The sequence below is a fragment of the Bombina bombina genome, chromosome 3, assembly GCF_027579735.1.
Source record: "Bombina bombina isolate aBomBom1 chromosome 3, aBomBom1.pri, whole genome shotgun sequence".
Lineage (NCBI taxonomy): Eukaryota > Metazoa > Chordata > Amphibia > Anura > Bombinatoridae > Bombina > Bombina bombina.
Window position 1 is genome coordinate 752328227 of NC_069501.1, and position 19879 is coordinate 752348105.

At 34.0% G+C, this 19879-nt stretch overlaps 1 protein-coding gene across 1 annotated transcript in view; it reads left to right on the forward strand.

Moving 5' to 3' along the window:
• DMD (dystrophin) overlaps window positions 1–19879 on the forward strand; it is a 4487195-nt gene that overhangs the window by 1747330 nt on the left and 2719986 nt on the right. The window contains exon 21 of the mRNA XM_053707599.1: window positions 14766–14946. Within this exon, the coding sequence (XP_053563574.1) occupies window positions 14766–14946 (181 nt within the window). The remainder of the gene's footprint in view (window positions 1–14765; window positions 14947–19879) is intronic.

Here is a 19879-nt window from a genome sequence, read left to right on the forward strand (position 1 = left end):
TAAAATATAACAAAAAGACAAGAAGCACCATGGTTTTTCAGTCATATAGCCCTAGGTGCAGGTGTACAAGTTCCTAGGCAGTGCAGCATCTGCTGGCAGAAGTTACCACTACATAAAAAATCTCTTGTGCATCTCACTCCCTGCTCTTGAGCAACTAAGACACACAAGACAGATCTTACTGCTTTTCATTTACATTTGCAGGCTCACATAAGTGAGCCTGCACTATAAGAGCCCTGAAGCTATGTCCGCAGCTGCAATAAAGAAGGATATAGTCTGATAACAAAACTAGGCTGTATAGGAAACTATCTGAGCAAATTATAAAGTCCACTCCACTCCTTATAGAATGAGATACATTAATAAATAAAGATAACTATCTAAAAAAGATCAAAACAAACAGCCAAAACAATACAGGTGAAACTCGAAAAATTCAAATATTGTGCAAAAGTTAATTTATTTCACTAATGCAACTTAAAAGGTGAAACTAATATATGAGATATACTCATTACATGCCAAGCAAGATAGTTCAAGCCGTGATTTGTCATAATTGTGATGATTATGGCTTACAGCTCATGAAAACCCCAAATCCACAATCTCAGAAAATTAGAATATTGTGAAAAGGTGCAATATTCAAGGCTCAAAGTGTCCCACTCTAATCAGCTAATTAAGCCATAACACCTGCAAAGGGGTCCTGAGCCTTTAAATGCTCTTTCAGCCTGGTTCAGTAGGAATCACAATCATGGGAAAGACTGCTGACCTGACAGTTGTGCAGAAAATCATCATTGTCACCCTCCATAAGGAGGGAAAGCCTCAAAAGGTAATTGCAAAAGAAGTTGGATGTTCCCAAAGTGCTGTATCAAAGCACATTAATAGAAAGTTATGTGGAAGGGAAAAGTGTGGAAGAAAAAGGTGCACAAGCAGCAGGGATGAACGCAGCCTGGAGAGGATTGTCAGGAAAAGGCCATTCAAAAGTGTTGTGGACTTTCACAAGGAGTGGACTGAGGCTGGAATCAGTGCATCAAGTGCCACCACACACATACAGATCCTCGACATGGGCTTCAAATGTCGTATTCCTCTTGTCAAGCCGCTTATGAACAACAAACAACATCAGAAGCGTCTTACCAGGGCTAAAGAAAAACAGACCTGGTCTGTTGCTCAGTGGTCCAAAGTACCTCTTTTCGGATGAGAGCAAATTTTGCATCTCATTTGGAAACCAAAGACCCAGAGTATGGAGGAAGAATGGAGAGGCACACACTGCAAGATGCTTGAAGTCCAGTGTGAAGTTTCCACAGTCTGTGTTGATTTGGGGAGCCATGTCATCTGCTGGTGTTGGTCCACTGTGCTTCATTAAGTCCAGGGTCAACGCAGCTGTCTACCAGGAGATTTTGGAGCACTTCATGCTTCCTTCTGCAGATGAGCTCTATGGGGATGCTGACTTCATTTTCCAGCAGGACACTGCCAAAAGCACCAAAACCTGGTTCAATGACCATGGGATAACTGTGCTTGATTGGACAGCAAACTCGCCTGACCTGAACCCCATAGAGAATCTATGGGGCATTGCCAAGAGAAAGATGAGAGACATGAGACCGAATAATGCAGAAGAGCTGAAGGCCACTATTGAAGCATCCTGGTCTTACATAACACCTCAGCAGTGCCACAGGCTGATAGATTCCATGACACGCCTCATTGAGGCAGTAATTGCTGCAAAATGGGCCCAACAAAGTACTGAGTACATACAGTATGCATGCTTATACTTTTCAGAGGTCCGATATTGTTCTATTTACAATCCTTATTTTATTGATTGCATGTAATATTCTAATTTTCTGAGATTGTGGATTTGGGGTTTTCATGAGCTGTAAGCCATAATCATCACAATTATGACAAATCACGGCTTGAACTATCTTGCTTTGCATGTAATGAGTCTATCTCATATATTAGTTTCACCTTTTAAGTTGCATTAGTGAAATAAATGAACTTTTGGACGATATTCTAATTTTTGAGTTTCATCTGTACATAAACAATCAATTATGATAAAAATAAAGTTCACTTCAACTAATCAAAATTAATTTGTGACAAATGGGAAATAAATCGAGCCCATTATTGTAAATATGCCTAAAATTAATATGACTAATGTTAATGTATAATCAGTTGTAAATGGTAAAATGCATAAGACATACATCACCAGGAAGAAACTTAGCTAGATCATCATCTATAACATGAAAATCCAAGTAGCTTACTGTAAATGTTTAATTATCTATATCCATATCAACTCTTCTTTTCTCCCAGACACTGCATGCTTTATACTTAATTACTCAGAATGTCTTAATTGTGCCTGGACCTTTGATTCAAAAGGTTCTATTTAGTGGGGGTGTCAAATTCTATTAAGTAACAAAAAATGAAACTAAGGAATGTCTTTGCCTTATGTTTTGCGTGTACAGTATCTAAAATTATGTTGGCATTACAGTAAAATTATTGTATTTTGAATTTCTTTCTTTTTTAAATAGATAACTAAACATTTGCTTAACCCTTTGATTACTACACAATACTTAGGTATTTATGATATTTTAGTATAAACTTTGATATAACATAACTCTGATTTTAAGACACTTAAGTCAGTAAAAGTCAGATTTTCTATTAGGCACAATTACAATTTTTTTGTATTAATTTCAAAATGAAAAACAAGGGAACCCTTTTATGAATAAATGCAGCAAAAAATATTTCCTTCTTTCATACAGTTATGAGCATTATTCTAAAGGGGGAAGACTTTTCTGCAGGTGGGAATGGTCCAAAAGTTCAAATTTACACGGTTTAGGTGGGAAGGCTTCAGAAGTAAAAATTTACTATTTTCAAAATCTACTGGTATATCCAACAATTTTATTGTCAGGTAATTGATTAATGGACCAATTATGTAAGTTTAATTTTGTTCCTGGCCAATTATGACCCCATACACAACTTAAAAATAAGTCCTTGATATTAGTTTGAAGGGACAGTCTATGCTAGAATTTTTATTGTATAAAAAGATAGATAATCCCTTTATTACCCATTCTCTGGTTTTGCATGTCCAACATACATAGTACATATTAATATAGTTTTACCTCTGTGATTACCTTATATCTAAGCCTCTGCAGACTGCCCTCTATCTCTATGCTTTTGACAGACTTGCATTTTAGCCAATTATTGCTGACTAATAAATAACTCCACGGGAGTGCACAATATTATCTATATGACACACATGAACTAACTCTGTCTAGCTGTGAAAAACTGTCAAAATACACTCAGATAGTAGGCGGCCTTCAAGGACTTAGAAAATAGCACACAAGCCTACCTAGGTTTAGCTTAAAAAAAAAATTACATTGGAAAGTTGTTTAAAATTGCATGCCCTATCTGAATCATGAAAGTTTAATTTTGACTAGACTGTCCCTTTAACATTCAGATACATCTGATTTTTTTTTTTTTTTTTTTAGATAGAATCTGTCTCTCCTTCAACCATTTCACTTGTTCCTTTTTTACATTTAACATATTTGACTTTCTACCCTATGCTTGATATAAATCCTGTTCTTCCCAGCAGTTAAACATTCAAAAGGCATGTTTATATTTCTTTTTTTTTTTTTTCTTCAGCATCAAAAATGAGCTACTATGCTATGAGAAGGAAACATAAATCCAGTGTCTGGTTTACAGCTGTAGTCAGAAACCCACCTTTTCACTTTTTATGTTTAAAATATACAAGACACTAGATCATGCTGATAACATCAGAGACACAGCAACTCCAAGTTAAGACATAATAGGCTAGATTACAAGTGGAGCGCTAATTTATTGTGTTCAAATTTGCCCGCTTACGGGTGCGCAATAAATAACCAGCTATTGTGGCTTTTTGAAAATAAAAAATATTAGTATTTTTAATAAGAAAAAATGCACTAAGCAGTTTTTAGGGGTTAAATGGAGCAGGTGGGGTGTTAGAAATAAACAGCACTGAAAAGTGCTTTTACGTTGAGGTCTATGGGGACTGTTTGTTCACTATAAATATATATGTATATGCTTATATGCATATATATTAATGTGTGAATATGTGTATATACACATTCTTTTATAGAAATATATTGGAGACCAATCAGAAATTGCATGTTGCAATAGTAGTCTAGCACAAGTTTCTAAGCAGTGTTAACTCATTTAACTATACAGTGGTGACTGTTCTCTCACATGTGTTGGCTGCACTAAATATAAGTGCAATGCAGCATGCCAGGTCTTCGGAGTTGCCCTGTAATGTCTCCTCAGGATACAGAAATATCTCCTCACTATGACGTCCAGCTCCCAGATAGGGCATATAGTAGAAAAACTGGATTCCACATTAGCATCTGTGAGGGTGCTAAAACAATGTATAGCAGCACATCAGCATATAGCACAGGAATCTGAATAAAAAAGTATTTAATTAAAATAGTGATGCATTTCTCAGCATGTACATAGCTGTTTTATAAGGCTTATGGTTATGTATATTCAGGCTCCTATATATAAAGGCCCTTTAAGCAAAGTACAAACCCTCCCCCAACATCCCACCCAATCAGAATGCCAAAAAATAGACCCACCCGCCCCAAACTGTAAAATCCTTTTAAATACATCCACAGATCGTCCATGCACATTTTTTGTAACCATGGTCATTAATCTAAAACATTGGAACATATTACAACATTGCCAAATATTACAATTTTCATAGTGTAAAATAGACTTAAACATGAAAAATAAAATTAAAGTACACCCATCACGCCATTATGATGGGTCTCCACTTGTAATGCATTGTTGTGGGCTTGTTCATTTCATGAGTCACAGCTCGCCCCTCCCCCCAAAAAATGATCTGTGTGGCAACACAGTCGGCTAGATTTAGAGTTTTGTCGGTAACGACCCGCGGAGCTAACGCTGGCTTTTTTCTGGCCGCACCTTTTAAATACCTCTGGTATTGAGAGTTCACAGAATGGCTGCGTTAGGCTCCAAAAAGGGAGCGTACAGGCATATTTAACGCCACTGCAACTCTCGATACCAGAGTTGCTTACGGACGCGGCCAGCTTCAAAAACGTGCTCGTGCATGATTCCCCCATAGAAAACAATGGGGCTGTTTGAGCTGAAAAAAAAACTAACACCTGCAAAAAAGCCGCGTTCAGCTCCTAACGCAGCCCCATTGCTTCCTATGGGGAAACACTTCCTACGTTTGCACCTAACACTCTAACATGTACCCCGAGTCTAAACACCCCTAACCTTACACTTATTAACCCCTATTCTGCCGCCCCCGCTATCGCTGACCCCTGCAGATTATTATTAACCCCTAATCTGCCACTCCGTAAACCGCCGCTATTTACATTATCCCTATGTACCCCTAATCTGCTGCCCCTAACACCGCCGACCACTTCATTATATTTATTAACCCCTAATCTGCCCCCCACAACGTCGCCTCCACCTGCTTACACTTATTAACCCCTAATCTGCCGAGCGGACCGCACCGCTATTATAATAAAGTTATTAACCCCTAATCCGCCTCACTAACCCTATAATAAATAGTATTAACCCCTAATCTGCCCTCCCTAACATCACCGACACCTAACTTCAAACATTAACCCCTAATCTGCCGACTGGAGCTCACCGCTATTCTAATAAATGTATTAACCCCTAAAGCTAAGTCTAACACTAACACCCCCCTAGGTTAAATATAATTTACATCTAACGAAATTAATTAACTCTTATTAAATAAATTATTCCTATTTAAAGCTAAATACTTACCTGTAAAATAAACCCTAATATAGCTACAACATAAATTATAATTATATTATAGCTATTTTAGGATTAATATTTATTTTACAGGTAACTTTGTATTTATTTTAACCAGGTACAATAGCTATTAAATATTTAAGAACTATTTAATAGCTAAAATAGTTAAAATAATTACAAAATTACCTGTAAAATAAATCCTAACCTAAGTTACAATTAAACCTAACACTACACTATCAATAAATTAATTAAATAAAATACCAACAATTATCTACAATTAAACCTAACACTACACTATCAATAAATTATTTAAATACAATATCTACAAATAAATACAATGAAATAAACTAACTAAAGTACAAAAAATAAAAAAGAACTAAGTTACAAAAAATAAAAAAATATTTACAAACATTAGAAAAATATTACAACAATTTTAAACTAATTACACCTACTCTAAGCCCCCTAATAAAATAACAAAGCCCCCCAAAATAAAAAAAATGCCCTACCCTATTCTAAATTAAAAAAGTTCAAAGCTCTTTTACCTTACCAGCCCTGAAAAGGGCCCTTTGCGGGGCATGCCCCAAAGAATTCAGCTCTTTTGCCTGGAAAAAAACACATACAATACCCTCCCCCAACATTACAACCCACCACCCACATACCCCTAATCTAACCAAAACCCCCCTTAAATAAACCTAACACTAAGCCCCTGAAGATCTCCCTACCTTGTCTTCACCTCACCGGGTCCCGATCTGTCCAGAAGAGCCTCCGATGTCTTGATCCAAGCCCAAGCGGGGGGGCTGAAGAGTGACGTCCATCCTCGGGCTGAAGTCTGGATCCAAGCGGCGACTGAAGAAATCCATCATCGGGCTGAAGTCGGAAGTCCATCATCGGGATGAAGTCTTCTATCAAGCCGCATCTTCAATCTTCTTTCTTCTGGAGCGGAGTGGAACCATCTTCTTCCAAGCTGACGCGGAACATCCTCTTCAACCGACGACTAGACGATGAATGACGGTTCCTTTAAATGACATCATCCAAGATGACGTCCCTCGAATTCCGATTGGCTGATAGGATTCTATCAGCCAATCGGAATTAAGGTAGGAATATTCTGATTGGCTGATGGAATCAGCCAATCAGAATCAAGTTCAATCCGATTGGCTGATCCAATCAGCCAATCAGATTGAGCTCGCATTCTATTGGCTGTTCCGATCAGCCAATAGAATGCAAGCTCAATCTGATTGGCTGATTGGATCAGCCAATTGGATTGAACTTGATTCTGATTGGCTGATCGGAACAGCCAATAGAATGAAAAGATAGGATACACAAATGACGTAAGGGGATCTGCGGTATGGAAAAGTCGCGGCTGAAAATTGAGCGTTAGACCCTTTCCTGACTGACTCCAAATACCGGCAGTAGCCTAAAACCAGCGTTTTTTACGGCTACCGCCAAACTCTAAATCTAGGCCAGTGTTACTAAACTGTGACATCTAAGTGATATCTAAGTGCTAATATATGGGGGGGGGGGGGAATGTAGAAATAATACAAAGATGTTGTTACAGTGGGAAAATCTTTTGCTCAAGCAATACTACTTTTAAAATAAATAAATAGAAAATACTGAATTAAATGGGGAATGAAGGACAAGTGTTTTGTGTACTATGTTTTATGATGTATGTGATGACAAAAAAAACTGAAGTACCTATACTAAGAACTAACATGATATCAAAGGGGTGAGAGACTACCAATGTAGATATATTCTCACCACTAATGTGACTGCTAATACATGATAAAAAATGTAAAAATAATATTAAGATATTTTACCATAGAGGTTTTTCACCAGCATTCAATGACAGATCTATAACTCAAAAAATCCTATTTCTAACATGATGGATGGATGATAGATAAATAGATAGATAGATAGATAGAAAAAAACTATAGAATAATAGTAAAGGACAAGTATAAGTGTTTACTTTGTTTAGTAATCTATGGGAAGACTAAAATAATTGTGCTAAACACTGATGATTATTTAAAGAAAAATTTTTTTTTCCATGTTAATTTAATAAATGTAATATATGATAAATATCATCATCTTTGCTCCCTACAAATTAGTCCTGCCCTAAAGAAGAGGTAAACCCTCCAAACTGTGTGCCCGTGGGAATCTAGACACAGTAAGGATATCTCCAAAGAAGACAACATGGGGGAAAATAGAGGAGAAAACAATCAGTTACTTACAGTATATCCCAGCTAAAGCCTTAAACAATAGTTGTAGAAGTGTTCTTAAGAGGTGGCAGATTGAAATCATCCTTATTCAATCCGATTGGGATGATTGACAGCCCCTGCTAGTGGCTAATTATCTGCCAGCGAGCAGGGGGTGGCATTGAACAAGCATTTCTTATGTAATGCTTCTGCAATGTTAAATGCAGACAGTGTATGCCACCATACCTATGATAAACGGAGCCCTATTACTCTGTGTAAAACCATTAAAGGGACAGTTCACTTCAAAATTGTTTTTCCCTGATTGTGTTCCCAATAACATGTTATACCAGCTGCAGAGTATAACATGTATGAGAAATTGCTCATTTATGCTTCTTTTTGCAAACCACAGCCCATCAATATAGGATAATCTTGCAGACAGATCAGCTCTCATTTTCTTATCACTCAAATGCTCCCCTTTTTTTATCTCTGTCTCTGTACAATACTTAGAAAGAACAATTGAAAATGAACATTTTAGAGCGTTATCTCTTGCACCTCCCACTGTGAGTGTAATTTCTTCAGCTGTCTGTGTTTACATAGTTCCCCAATAGCCTATACCTAGGTATAGAAACGTTCATTAAAATGCTGATATAAAGACATAGGGGCCAATTTATCAACGTCTGGAAGGACATGATACGATACAGCGTATCATGTTCGCCAGACATCGCTGAATGCCGACAGCATATGCTGTCAGCATTTAACATTGCACAAGCAGTTTTAGTAAACTGCTTGTGCAATGCCGCCCCATGCAGATTTTCGGCCAATCGGCCGCTAGCAGGGGGTATCAACCAAACCGATCGTATAGGATCAGGCGAATGGATGTCCGCAGCCTCAGAGGCAGTGGACCAGTTAAGGACCACTGCTTCATAACTGCTGTTTCTGGCGAGCCTGAAGGCTTACGCAGAAACAGGGGCATCAGGGGCCATTCGGCCCTTGATAAATTGGCCCCTAAGTAACTATTTCTCAACAATTTAATACACTCCAGCAGGTAAAATGGATCATTGGGAACAAATTTAAGAAGAGAAAGTTTTTGAGTAAACTGTGCCTATAAACATCATGCATTTGTCAATAATTGAATTCAGATATTTTTCTCTCTTTTTATATATATATATATATATATATATATATATATATATATATATATATATATAAATTTATTTCAATATTTTCAAAATATTACCTATGGTAACATAATTTATAAAAAGAAAAGTAAAAAGTATTGTGTGTTTTATAAAATGACATACTGTAAACAAACTGCATTAAAGGGACATTATACACTCATTTTTTCTTTGCATAAATGTTTTGTAGATGATGTATTTATATAGCCCATAAAGTTTTTAAGATTTTTTTTTATAGTTTTGCTTATTTTTAAATAACATTGCTCTGATTTTCAGACTCCTAACCAAGCCCCAAAGTTTTATGAGAATACCGTCAGCTACCTACTCCAGCTTGCTACTGTTTGTGTAAAGGGTCTTTTCATATGCAAAATAAGGGGGGGGTGTCTGATTTCCCACTTACAGTGAGCTTTCCAGCTACCTTTTTAACAGAGCTAAACTGAGAGCTTCTAAGTAAGTTTTTAAACAGTTTTATACTGGATTTTTATATCAGTATCTGTGCGTCTTATTCTTAATAGTAGTGTCTATTACATGCAGTTATATGAAAATTGGTGTAAACGGTCCCTTTAATATATATCATAGCAACAGTAATTATAAGATGACCTAAATCTTGTGCTGGCAATCACACAGTGAATCAGGAATAAAATCAAAAGTTGAATAGTTATTCTTCGCTGCTGGCAAAAAGTCTGTCATTGTCTTTTGAATCATTCTCTAACAGTATTCATGCCTGTTTAAAATGGATTAATCATCAAACTGAACAACTGAAATACCCCACCGTCATAAGATCATTATGAACCTGTAAATGTCTGAGCCTTGTGGCGCAGAAAGCGCAGTGTCAGACAGTGATTAGGTACTTTATCACATATTTCTATATTCTTTTGCCAGTTTTGCCAATCTGTATTTATCCCAAAGCAATAAAGGCTAAACAAAGGAGCATGCTACCAGGAGCTGTATTTTCTCAAAATGGACAAAATAATGGCTTCAGAGATTACTTGTATGACATATCTGGAGAAAGTTGTATTACTTGGAATAAACTTCAATTTACAGTATGGTTCTTGAACTTCATGATCAGTGGCACAGCTCCAGTCAATAAAACTTATTGGCAAGATAACTTTGGCAGAGAATGAACTGTTATATGTCTTTGAAACCTCTCTGTACAGGCTGTAAAATATGTTACACACAACTGCATTGCCGGGTGACTATTTAGAAACGAATGAACTTTTATGCATCTCGGAAACCTTTGTACAGGTTGTAAAATATGTTCACACAATTTTTATTGCCTGGTGACTATTTTCAAAGCTAGAAAATATAGTGGTCTTTTAGGAGAACCAACATTTTTCTTTAATTTACAATGTGCACACATCTATAGCTACCAATAAGAAAGACATTTGGTTTTCTTAAACAGTTTATGTTTGACAAAGAACATTATTCTGTTCTTTTTCTTAGGTCTGGTATCCCTTTTTCTAATTTTAAACTTTTTGCCTAGCTGTTGAAATGATTTAAGTTGTTATACGCTGTGTATTATCATATTTTTTTTAACACATGTGTAACATCTTTATCAGTAAATATTATATTTTGAAGCATGGTTAGTAGAGTTGGAAAAATAGTTCTCCACATTCCCTCATAGACAACACAATAAGAACATATATATATATATATATATATATATATATATATATATATAATATTATATTATATATTATTATAACATTGTCATACCTTTATGCTACTGGTAGACTACTATCTGTTGTTAAAAGACCACTAGAGTCAAAATTAAACTTTCATAATTCAGATAGAGCAGTAATTTTTTTTAACAACTTTCCAAATTACTTCTATTAACAAACTATGCACAGTCTTTTTATATTTACACTTTTTGAGTCACCAGCTCCTACTGAGCATGAGCAAGAATTCACAGAATATACGTATATGCATTTGTGATTGACTGATGGCTGTCACATGATGCAGGAGGAGTGGAAATAGATAACTGAAATTTGTCAGAAAAAAAAATCTACTAATCGCTTGAAGTTTAGACTAAGTGCTGTTGCATTGTCTTGTTATCATGCATTTGTTGATTATGCAAATCTACTGTATTGACTGGTCTATTTTTCCATGGCAGCACAATAAGAGCATTGTTACTCCTATAACATCCTTCTCAAAAAACATTAGCTATTCATTAGATCACCTTTTTGCTTATTTCAGTAGCTAGTGTGCACTCTACTGCCTCAGAATGCTTGAATTCCATTAAAGACCATGCTGTTTTAATAGTATTATGTTTTTTTTCAAACTAAACTAATGGACACTTTGAAAACATTTAAATCCATGTGGACCATTACACAGGATACCACCATGATAGAAGGTCAGACATTTCAGATGGAATCTATTACTCAGATTACCAAGCCCCCCCCCAAAAAAAAAATTGCATTTGAATAATAATGAAAACTGTTGTATTTTAAAGAGACAGTCTACACCAGAATTGTTATTGTTTAAAAAGATAGATAATCACTTTATTACCCATTCCCTAGTTTTGCATAACCAACAAAGTTATATAAATATACTTTTTACCTCTGTGATTACATTGTATCTAAGCCTCTGCAAACTGCCCCCTTAATTCAATTCTTTTGACAGACATCCATTTTAGCCAATCAGAACTGGCTCACTGGATCTCCACGTGCATGAGCACAGTGTTATCTATATGACAAACGTGAACTAACACCCTCTAGTGGTGAAAAACTGTTAAAATGCTCTGAGAGAAGAGGTGGCCTTCAAGGGCTTAGAAATTTGCATATGAACCTCCTAGGTTTAGCTTTCAACTAAGAATACCAAGAGAACAAAGCAAAATTGGTGATAAAAGTAAATTGGAAATATGTTTAAAATTACATTCTCTATCTGAATCATGAAAGTTTATTTTGAACTAGACTGTCCCTTTAATATTATTATCATTTTCTCATGGCTATATTTAAACACAATACCTATAAGGTTATTATATATTGGATTAAAACTAATGCATTATTTATTTAATATCATATCTAAGTCATATACAGGAATCACTAGATGATTTAACTGCTTATTGAATGTTTTATTCTTTTTAGACAATAATTTAAAAATAAGACTCTGATACTTTTTTTTTTAATTATTATGTGTTTATTCAAGTTTTTAATTTGATAATTAGCATGTTAATGGTACAATCAGCCATTTTCATTGTTTATTGGCATCACTGTTTTCATTATCATTTTGGTGAAGAAATTGCACCATAGTTACCATGTGCCTATACTGTTTTTTTTATTGCAATCCATATTCTTTATACTTAACAATGACATTTTTGTGGCCACTGTCACTAACCGAATTAAACAGGTAAAAGGAATTCATAAACCCGGTCAACACTTTTCAGTTTATTATCAAGAAGTACCTGAATTGAAATAATCTGCCACTATATTGGATGAAATTAGAAAGTAATGTCCCTGATACTAATCTTTCCAGCTTCATCATGTTACTTGATGTAATTGATAATAAACACTTAACACTAATAAACATTAACAAGATTGTGATAAACCTCCATGTTCCTTAATTGTTTTTACTAGTATATTTGTTATATTTTTCAATAGTATATTAATAACAAATATTTTAGTCGATATCTTTTAAACATTGTGTTATTCATAGTAAACATTCTTGGTTATTTATAAGCTCAGAGTGCATAACAATTTGCATACTATTCAGCTAACTATTTTAAACCAACTACCAAAAACTATAAACTCTACATAGTTTAATATTGCAGAAGTATATTGCTTATTGTTGTAACTGCATAGAAAGGATCATGCACGTGGAGATCCAGTGAGCCAGTTCTGATTGGCTAAAATGGATGTCTGTCAAAAGAATTGAATTAAGGGTCTTTTCTAATTAACACAAATAAGGAAGTATTTGCTAAAATATCCTTTGTGCATGCCTATTTAATACTATTTAAAAGGACAGTAAATATTACTAAATAGCTACTAAAAGATAGCGGAGTGGATTGCATACTGCTTGTAGCGAAATTGAGCAAACTGACTTATAACTATATATAGCAGACCCTCACGAGTGCTACTTTACTTACCAGCCTGGCTGCCTCTCAGGTTTTCTTTTTTAGATCTCCAAATGTATTTATTAATTTCATCACAAGTCAACGAGCCTTGGTTGTCTAGTGAGAAGGCATGACCCATCCATACATCCCTTGCCTCTGGTATTAACAAATATAAGAGGCAAAAGGTAGCTAAAATAATTAGAATAGGACATTCTGCCTAGGGCAGTATAAAAGCAAAATAAGCCACTGGGAGACAGTAACCCACAGTGCCACATCTGAAAAATAGGCTGGAGATAAGGGGCAAACGTTTCACACAAACAGTATACATAACCACAGAATTGTCACCATTTACAGTTCCTTTAACCTCTTAAGGACATATGACGGAATTTTTCCGTCATAAAACAATTGAGCAAACTGAAAGCTGTGTCCTTAAAGGGTTAAATACAAACAGGTTTTGTTTTCCAATAGTAATTTGTAAAAAAAAAACAAAAGAAACATTATCTTTAGGTTTCTAGATTTATAAAACAGTTGAGACACAAATGCTATACTTATTATTTTATTCTGGAACTAAATTACCATTTTACTAGTGAAGACATGTGAGGGAATGTAAATGTCTATATTTAAAGAGACAGTAAACACTTTTAAAATTGAAATAGTGCTTAATTGTGCATAGTAAAACAACTTTGCAGTATACTTTCATTATTTGATTTGACCCCTTTTCCTATAAAAAAGACTAAAAAATTGTGTGTTGTCCAGTCCTGAAAACACAAAGAGCACATGGCAGCTATGTCAGACATTTAAAGTCCTAAATTTGCATTTTTTATCTTATTTTTGCTAGAGCCAAATAATAAAATGTTTTTAACATATTGACATTGGTAAGCCCTCTCTTTCCCAGACACAACTCCAAATTGGTTTCTTCAAGTAAGGATAGTGGTGAGTGGAGTTTGAACATTAAAAAACAATTGCAGTAAACAATGTGTTTAATCTGTTCTAATAACCTTCAGCCTAATGATATATTAATCTATTACAAGACTACATAAACATTAGACATGTGCAATTCATTTCTGATCGATTCGGAAATTCGGAAAATTCGTCAAATTCGCGGATTCGGATCGAACCGAATTTCCAAATTAAAATACTGCCAAATTTACCGAATAAATCCGAATAAGTTCGGATTTATTCAGTAAATTCGGATGGCCATGGATTACACTAGTATTGTACAGTACATTAGGTTATATCACTCTGCTATGGGTTACACCTAATATACAGTATATAATACTAGTCTAATCCCACCTAACACTTACCGAAATTCCGAATTTCTGAACCGAATCGAACCGAATCCAGCCGAATTTCTTTGAATCCGAATGAATCCGAAACGAATCCGAACCGAATCGATTCAACATTTTCCGAATTCGAAACGATCCAAACCGAAATTCGAAAAATTCCGAATCGATCCGAACCAAACCGAATTTTTTCGCCATTCACATATCTAATAAACATCTTGTAATTTCAATTAATTGATCTGACTAATGGCTTCTCCTCTAATGACTTTATGTTTTTCATCCAGCACATATTGATAAGTTTCTGTCTTTTTAAAAACAGGGTGAAGTTGCCCGTCTGTCTGCGCTCAAACCTGAAATTGGATCCTTACAAGTTCAGGGACGAGCACTGCAAGAAAAGGAACACAGTCCAATGTTTTTAGAAGCAGATGTAGCAGCTTTTCTTAACCATTATAATCAAGTTCTTTCCAACTTACAATCACGAGAAACACAGCTTCAGAACAGTAAGTGCAAAAATACAAATTGGACACACAACTTTGAAGTATTCCTCTTTTGGCTCTTTTGAATAGGCACAATTATTCTTTTCACTTTTATTGAACAGAAACCAAGAAACAGTTTAGTCTACCAGGAAACAGTCAAATTTTTTTTTTTCACAAACACTAAAAAAAAAAAAAAAAAAAAAATATTATTTATCAAATGATAATTTAAAGGGACACTAAACCCTAAAAAAAGCTAGACATAATGATGCGTTCAAAGCTAATTTTAAATAATATGCAGATGCAGTATTTAAAAAAAATAAATAAAATATATATATATATATATATATATATATATATATATATATATATATATATATATATATATATATATATATTAGTTGTATAAATATTTAATGAATAAATGTAATTTTTTTGTTTCATTTTAGTAATGGACATTACCATGTTGTAACTAAATTATCCTAGGTTAAATAAAGCCGGTTAATTTTATCTGATCTCCTTTGCTGAGACTAATTAGGAACATTTAAAAATGAGCTGAAAAGCAAAACTTTTAGAGGGTATAGTGTCCCTTTAGGTATCATCCTACCCACATCTGGTATTTAATGTTAAATTGTTTATATCGAAAAATTTGTCATTGTCTCTTCTTTTGCATTGCTCTCCTTATTTAACAATAGTTGATGATATTTTCTAACAATTTGGTTTATTTAATATTTTCTTTTGCATTTTTAAAAGAAACTTAACACTTAACATCTTTGGCTTCTTACACAAAGGAAGCTTCTGGAAAAAGTATTTATCCACTATGTTTTTATTTTTATTTTATTATTTTTTATTTTATGACGAATTTAGTTTAGATGAAACTGTAAAATTTCCATCATTCTTAAACAACCTCATATATTCTCAGTTGAAGGATAAAGGGCCATTTGCTAACAGCTATTCCTGCATTTTGCCTCACAATGCCCACAGTTTTTTAAATAGTTGTTAAAGTAGTTTATTAAGATACTCTGTGGTTGTATTTTTTTGTTCTATGTTTGCCTCGGCTCATGTGCATAGCCTAATATAAGACTTATAACATAAAACAGGCTTATATAAATTTGAAATGGAAACGTAGTCAATTTATTATGGAATGTGCTATTATTATCTCCAAAGCGGCAGACATTTTTATTTGTTATACAAATGTCTATGATATAAAAAATTGCAGTGCACACTTCTGTTACTTTGCAAACTTCTGTTCTACACTTATCACCCACTATGTCAGATAATTGAATATTGTCCGTATCCCTCGCTAGAATTACCACAAAGGCTAAGCGTTCCATCTACAATTTCACTTAATTCCTATTCTTTACTATTATACACCTCACACTCTGAATACCAATGGATCATAATGGTGCACTATATTCACATCCTAGTCTGGGTTAACTACATTAATGAAAATTTGAACTTAAGATGCCGTCATAGCTAATATACCCCCTATCATACTCTATGCAGAATGGAAATAGCACACCCATTCCAATTTGCTCTTTTTTGCCATAGTCTATATCATTGAATGAACAATGGCCATTATCATTAAGAACATTAATGTTATACTGTTTATTGTAATGTTTTCCTAGAGTCAATTATTGTTTGAATTTTTTTTTATGTGGAGATTAGGTAAGTTAAAGGGACATGAAACCCAAATTTTTTCTTTCATGATTTAGAAAGAGAATGCATTTTTAAACATCTTTATAATTTACTTCTATTATCTAATTTGTTTTATTCTCTTGATATTCTTTGCTGAAAAGCATATCTAGATATGCTCAGTAGCTGCTGATTGGTTGCTGCACATAGAAGCCTCATGTGATTGGCTCACCCATGTGCATTGATTTTTCTTCAAATAAGAATATCTTAAAAAAACGAAGCAAAATAAACGATAGAAGTAAATTGTAATGTTGCTTAAATTTGTATGTTCTATCTGAATCATGAAAGAAAGATTTTGGGTTTAGTGGCCCTTTAAGTTAGGTTATTAACAAAAAATCCCAACAAAGCTCTCATACTCAACTAAGCTTTGTATCTTCATATATATATATATAAATGTATGCTGCCTCTTTTTACTGACCTGTCATTTTTGCCTTTTAACTCAGCCTGTGAGGTGTGATGATGATACACTATGTATGATTGCACCTTTTGTTGGACATAAATAAAATGTTAAAAAAAAAAAACATCCTTAAACTGATAAAGTGACTCTGCACATACCCAATGCTTGCTTCCTTGCAAGTCTGGAGACAATAATCCTTATTGGATGTTTAAATTCCTCCTACAGTGGGATGTGATTACTGATGTGATATATTGGAATAGCAAAGATCTTCTAGTATATTGGAATAGCCCCCAATGTTACATAATAATAGCTTGTACTGTAATATATTAATGATAATATATTTGTAATATTGGGGCATTTGTTGTGATTCTGCTAAACTGTCTGAGACTGTTAGATATCAGCATCTTTATAACTGGCCTCAGCAGGACATATCGCAAAAGAAGACAAAGCTTTTTTTAACCTAGAATAAATTAGTTACAGCATGGCATCTCACATTACTAAAATAAAAATAAAACTTTACACTTCTTAAATATTTATACAACTAAGATAAATTAAAAACAAAACACATGTGCATATTCATTTCAGACTTATATTTGATTTGAATATATCGTTGTCTAGCATTTTAAAGTTTAGTGTCCCTTTAAGGCATTATCCCAATGAGTTTCATAAAACATAACCTTGCACATTATATATTTCCACTATATTTTAAAAAGTAAACTTTCATGACTTGTATTAAATGGAAACAAATTAAATTATTCTATGCTACTATATGCTGACATTTTGGGAAAAAAAAAGAATTGATGTACATAGATTGGAAATGCAAGCTAATGGCAAAGCTTTCTGAGTGCTAGTTGTTAGATTAAATTTGTCTCTGAACTGGAGAATACATTTACAACAGAAATTGCTATCTGGCATGACGACAGTAATCGTTCTTTGTTCAAGACAGGTCTTCTAAGCTGACTTGATTGTGAGGATAAATAAAAATGCAATGTAATTTTTTTTCTCATTTACTTTTTCCATTTTCACTTTTCTCTATTTTCTCTATACATGCAGTTCTATTATTCCTATATTTCTATATATATATATATATATATATATATATATATATATATATATATATATATATATCATCCTTTTATATTAAATAGCTAGAGTTGATGCAACTGGATTATATTTGTATAGTTATAGTAATTGGTTAAGGATTTTTTTAAAAAATTTTGTGCATTGATTGGATTTTATGGCTTTAAAAAAAAAATGGAACCCATTAAAAATAATTTGCAAGTTTCCGCAATAACCCATTTTTCTTATGTAGCTATAATGCCACACATGATTTCACTGTATTATGCAAGGGGGTACTTCAACACAGGTGTTCAAATCAATCAGAAAACATTTTTTTTTCAATAAGCTTTTCAACTGATTTTTTCAATGTTAAAGTATTTACTCATGCTAATTTCAAATGTAAATAAACCAGATAATTTTTGTTTAAAAAATAAGTTTAAAATAATACCTTAAAACTATAACCAACTCTTCTTAAACCCACTTAAATCTTAAACTGGTTTTCATTCTCACAGCCTTAAAACCCACCACATATTTTATATTTCTCAACAATGTTGAAATCCTAAATCCACATTTAGACCTTCTAAATATCTTATTTCTCATTGGGAACCTCATTCTTTACAAAATCCCTAATATCAGCAATAGTTCTATCTTTCATCTACCACTTAAACATTTGTACGTTTATATTAGTGTTCATCATACCATTTTAGCTAACTTGCTGAGGCGGTATGATCATGCCGAAATAAAGGTATTCACTGAAAGGGGTAGCTTCTGATACATGATCATCAATATTCATATATCTAGCCTACATCTATGACAAGTAATTCCTATGTTCTATCAGGCATCTATTAATTAATTTCTTCATCCCACTTCCAAAATCCACCACTGTTTTCTTCTCTTTCCTCAGGGTTTCAGTATACTTCATAAAAACCGTTAGCAATCTCATATTTTAAACAGAAGTAGATGAAGATTTCTTACCTCTTTTTCCTATTTGTCTTGAAAATGGGAACCCTTTCCTTGCCAACACGGCTGCTAATTATTTCTAATTCAGCAGCAGTGACTATATGTCCATATAATTTCTCTTTTAATCTTTTATTGATTGGATATTTATTTTTCAGCTTCTTTACCTTACATGATTGGCCGCAGCTACCGTTAGTTTTGCCATTAACCTTTTCTTTCAAAAATGAGGGCACAACTCACCTTATTTCTGCAACTATGCTCCCTCTCACTTGCATGCCAATGCAGAGAACTGGTTCAAGATACCCTATGATGATACAGTTTCTTTTCCAGTGCAAATGCCTTAGAAAAACCCCATATATATATAAACCTGTTTGAGATGTCATTGATGGATCTTTGTTTGATTAACGAAGAGCTACACACTATATCCTAAAAACTGGACTTTACATTGAGCACTTTTCCTCTGATTAAGCTGAGACCTTTAAGATCAGTTTCAAGTGACGGGCCTTAATTACAATCTATTAATCCCATGAATTACAAGTGTGTTGAAAGGGGGAAAGGGGGGGGGACTCAAATTGGGGGGGGGGCACCATGAAAAGTTATTTAAAAATAATAATAAAGGGGGGGGGGGGACACCATGAAAAGTTATTTAAAAAAAAAAAAAAACTTTGTTTCATACTATTGCTATTTATTTTGCCTAACTTTATCATGATTTAACGACTAAATCTCCACCATCCGTTAGAGAGTTGAGTGAATCTTGCAGGATCCAGGACCCATATAAACTTTTAAAAACATTTCATTTTAAAAATGGAAAAAAGTGTCTTAAATGCATTTTAGAATATTCATTTTGAGTGT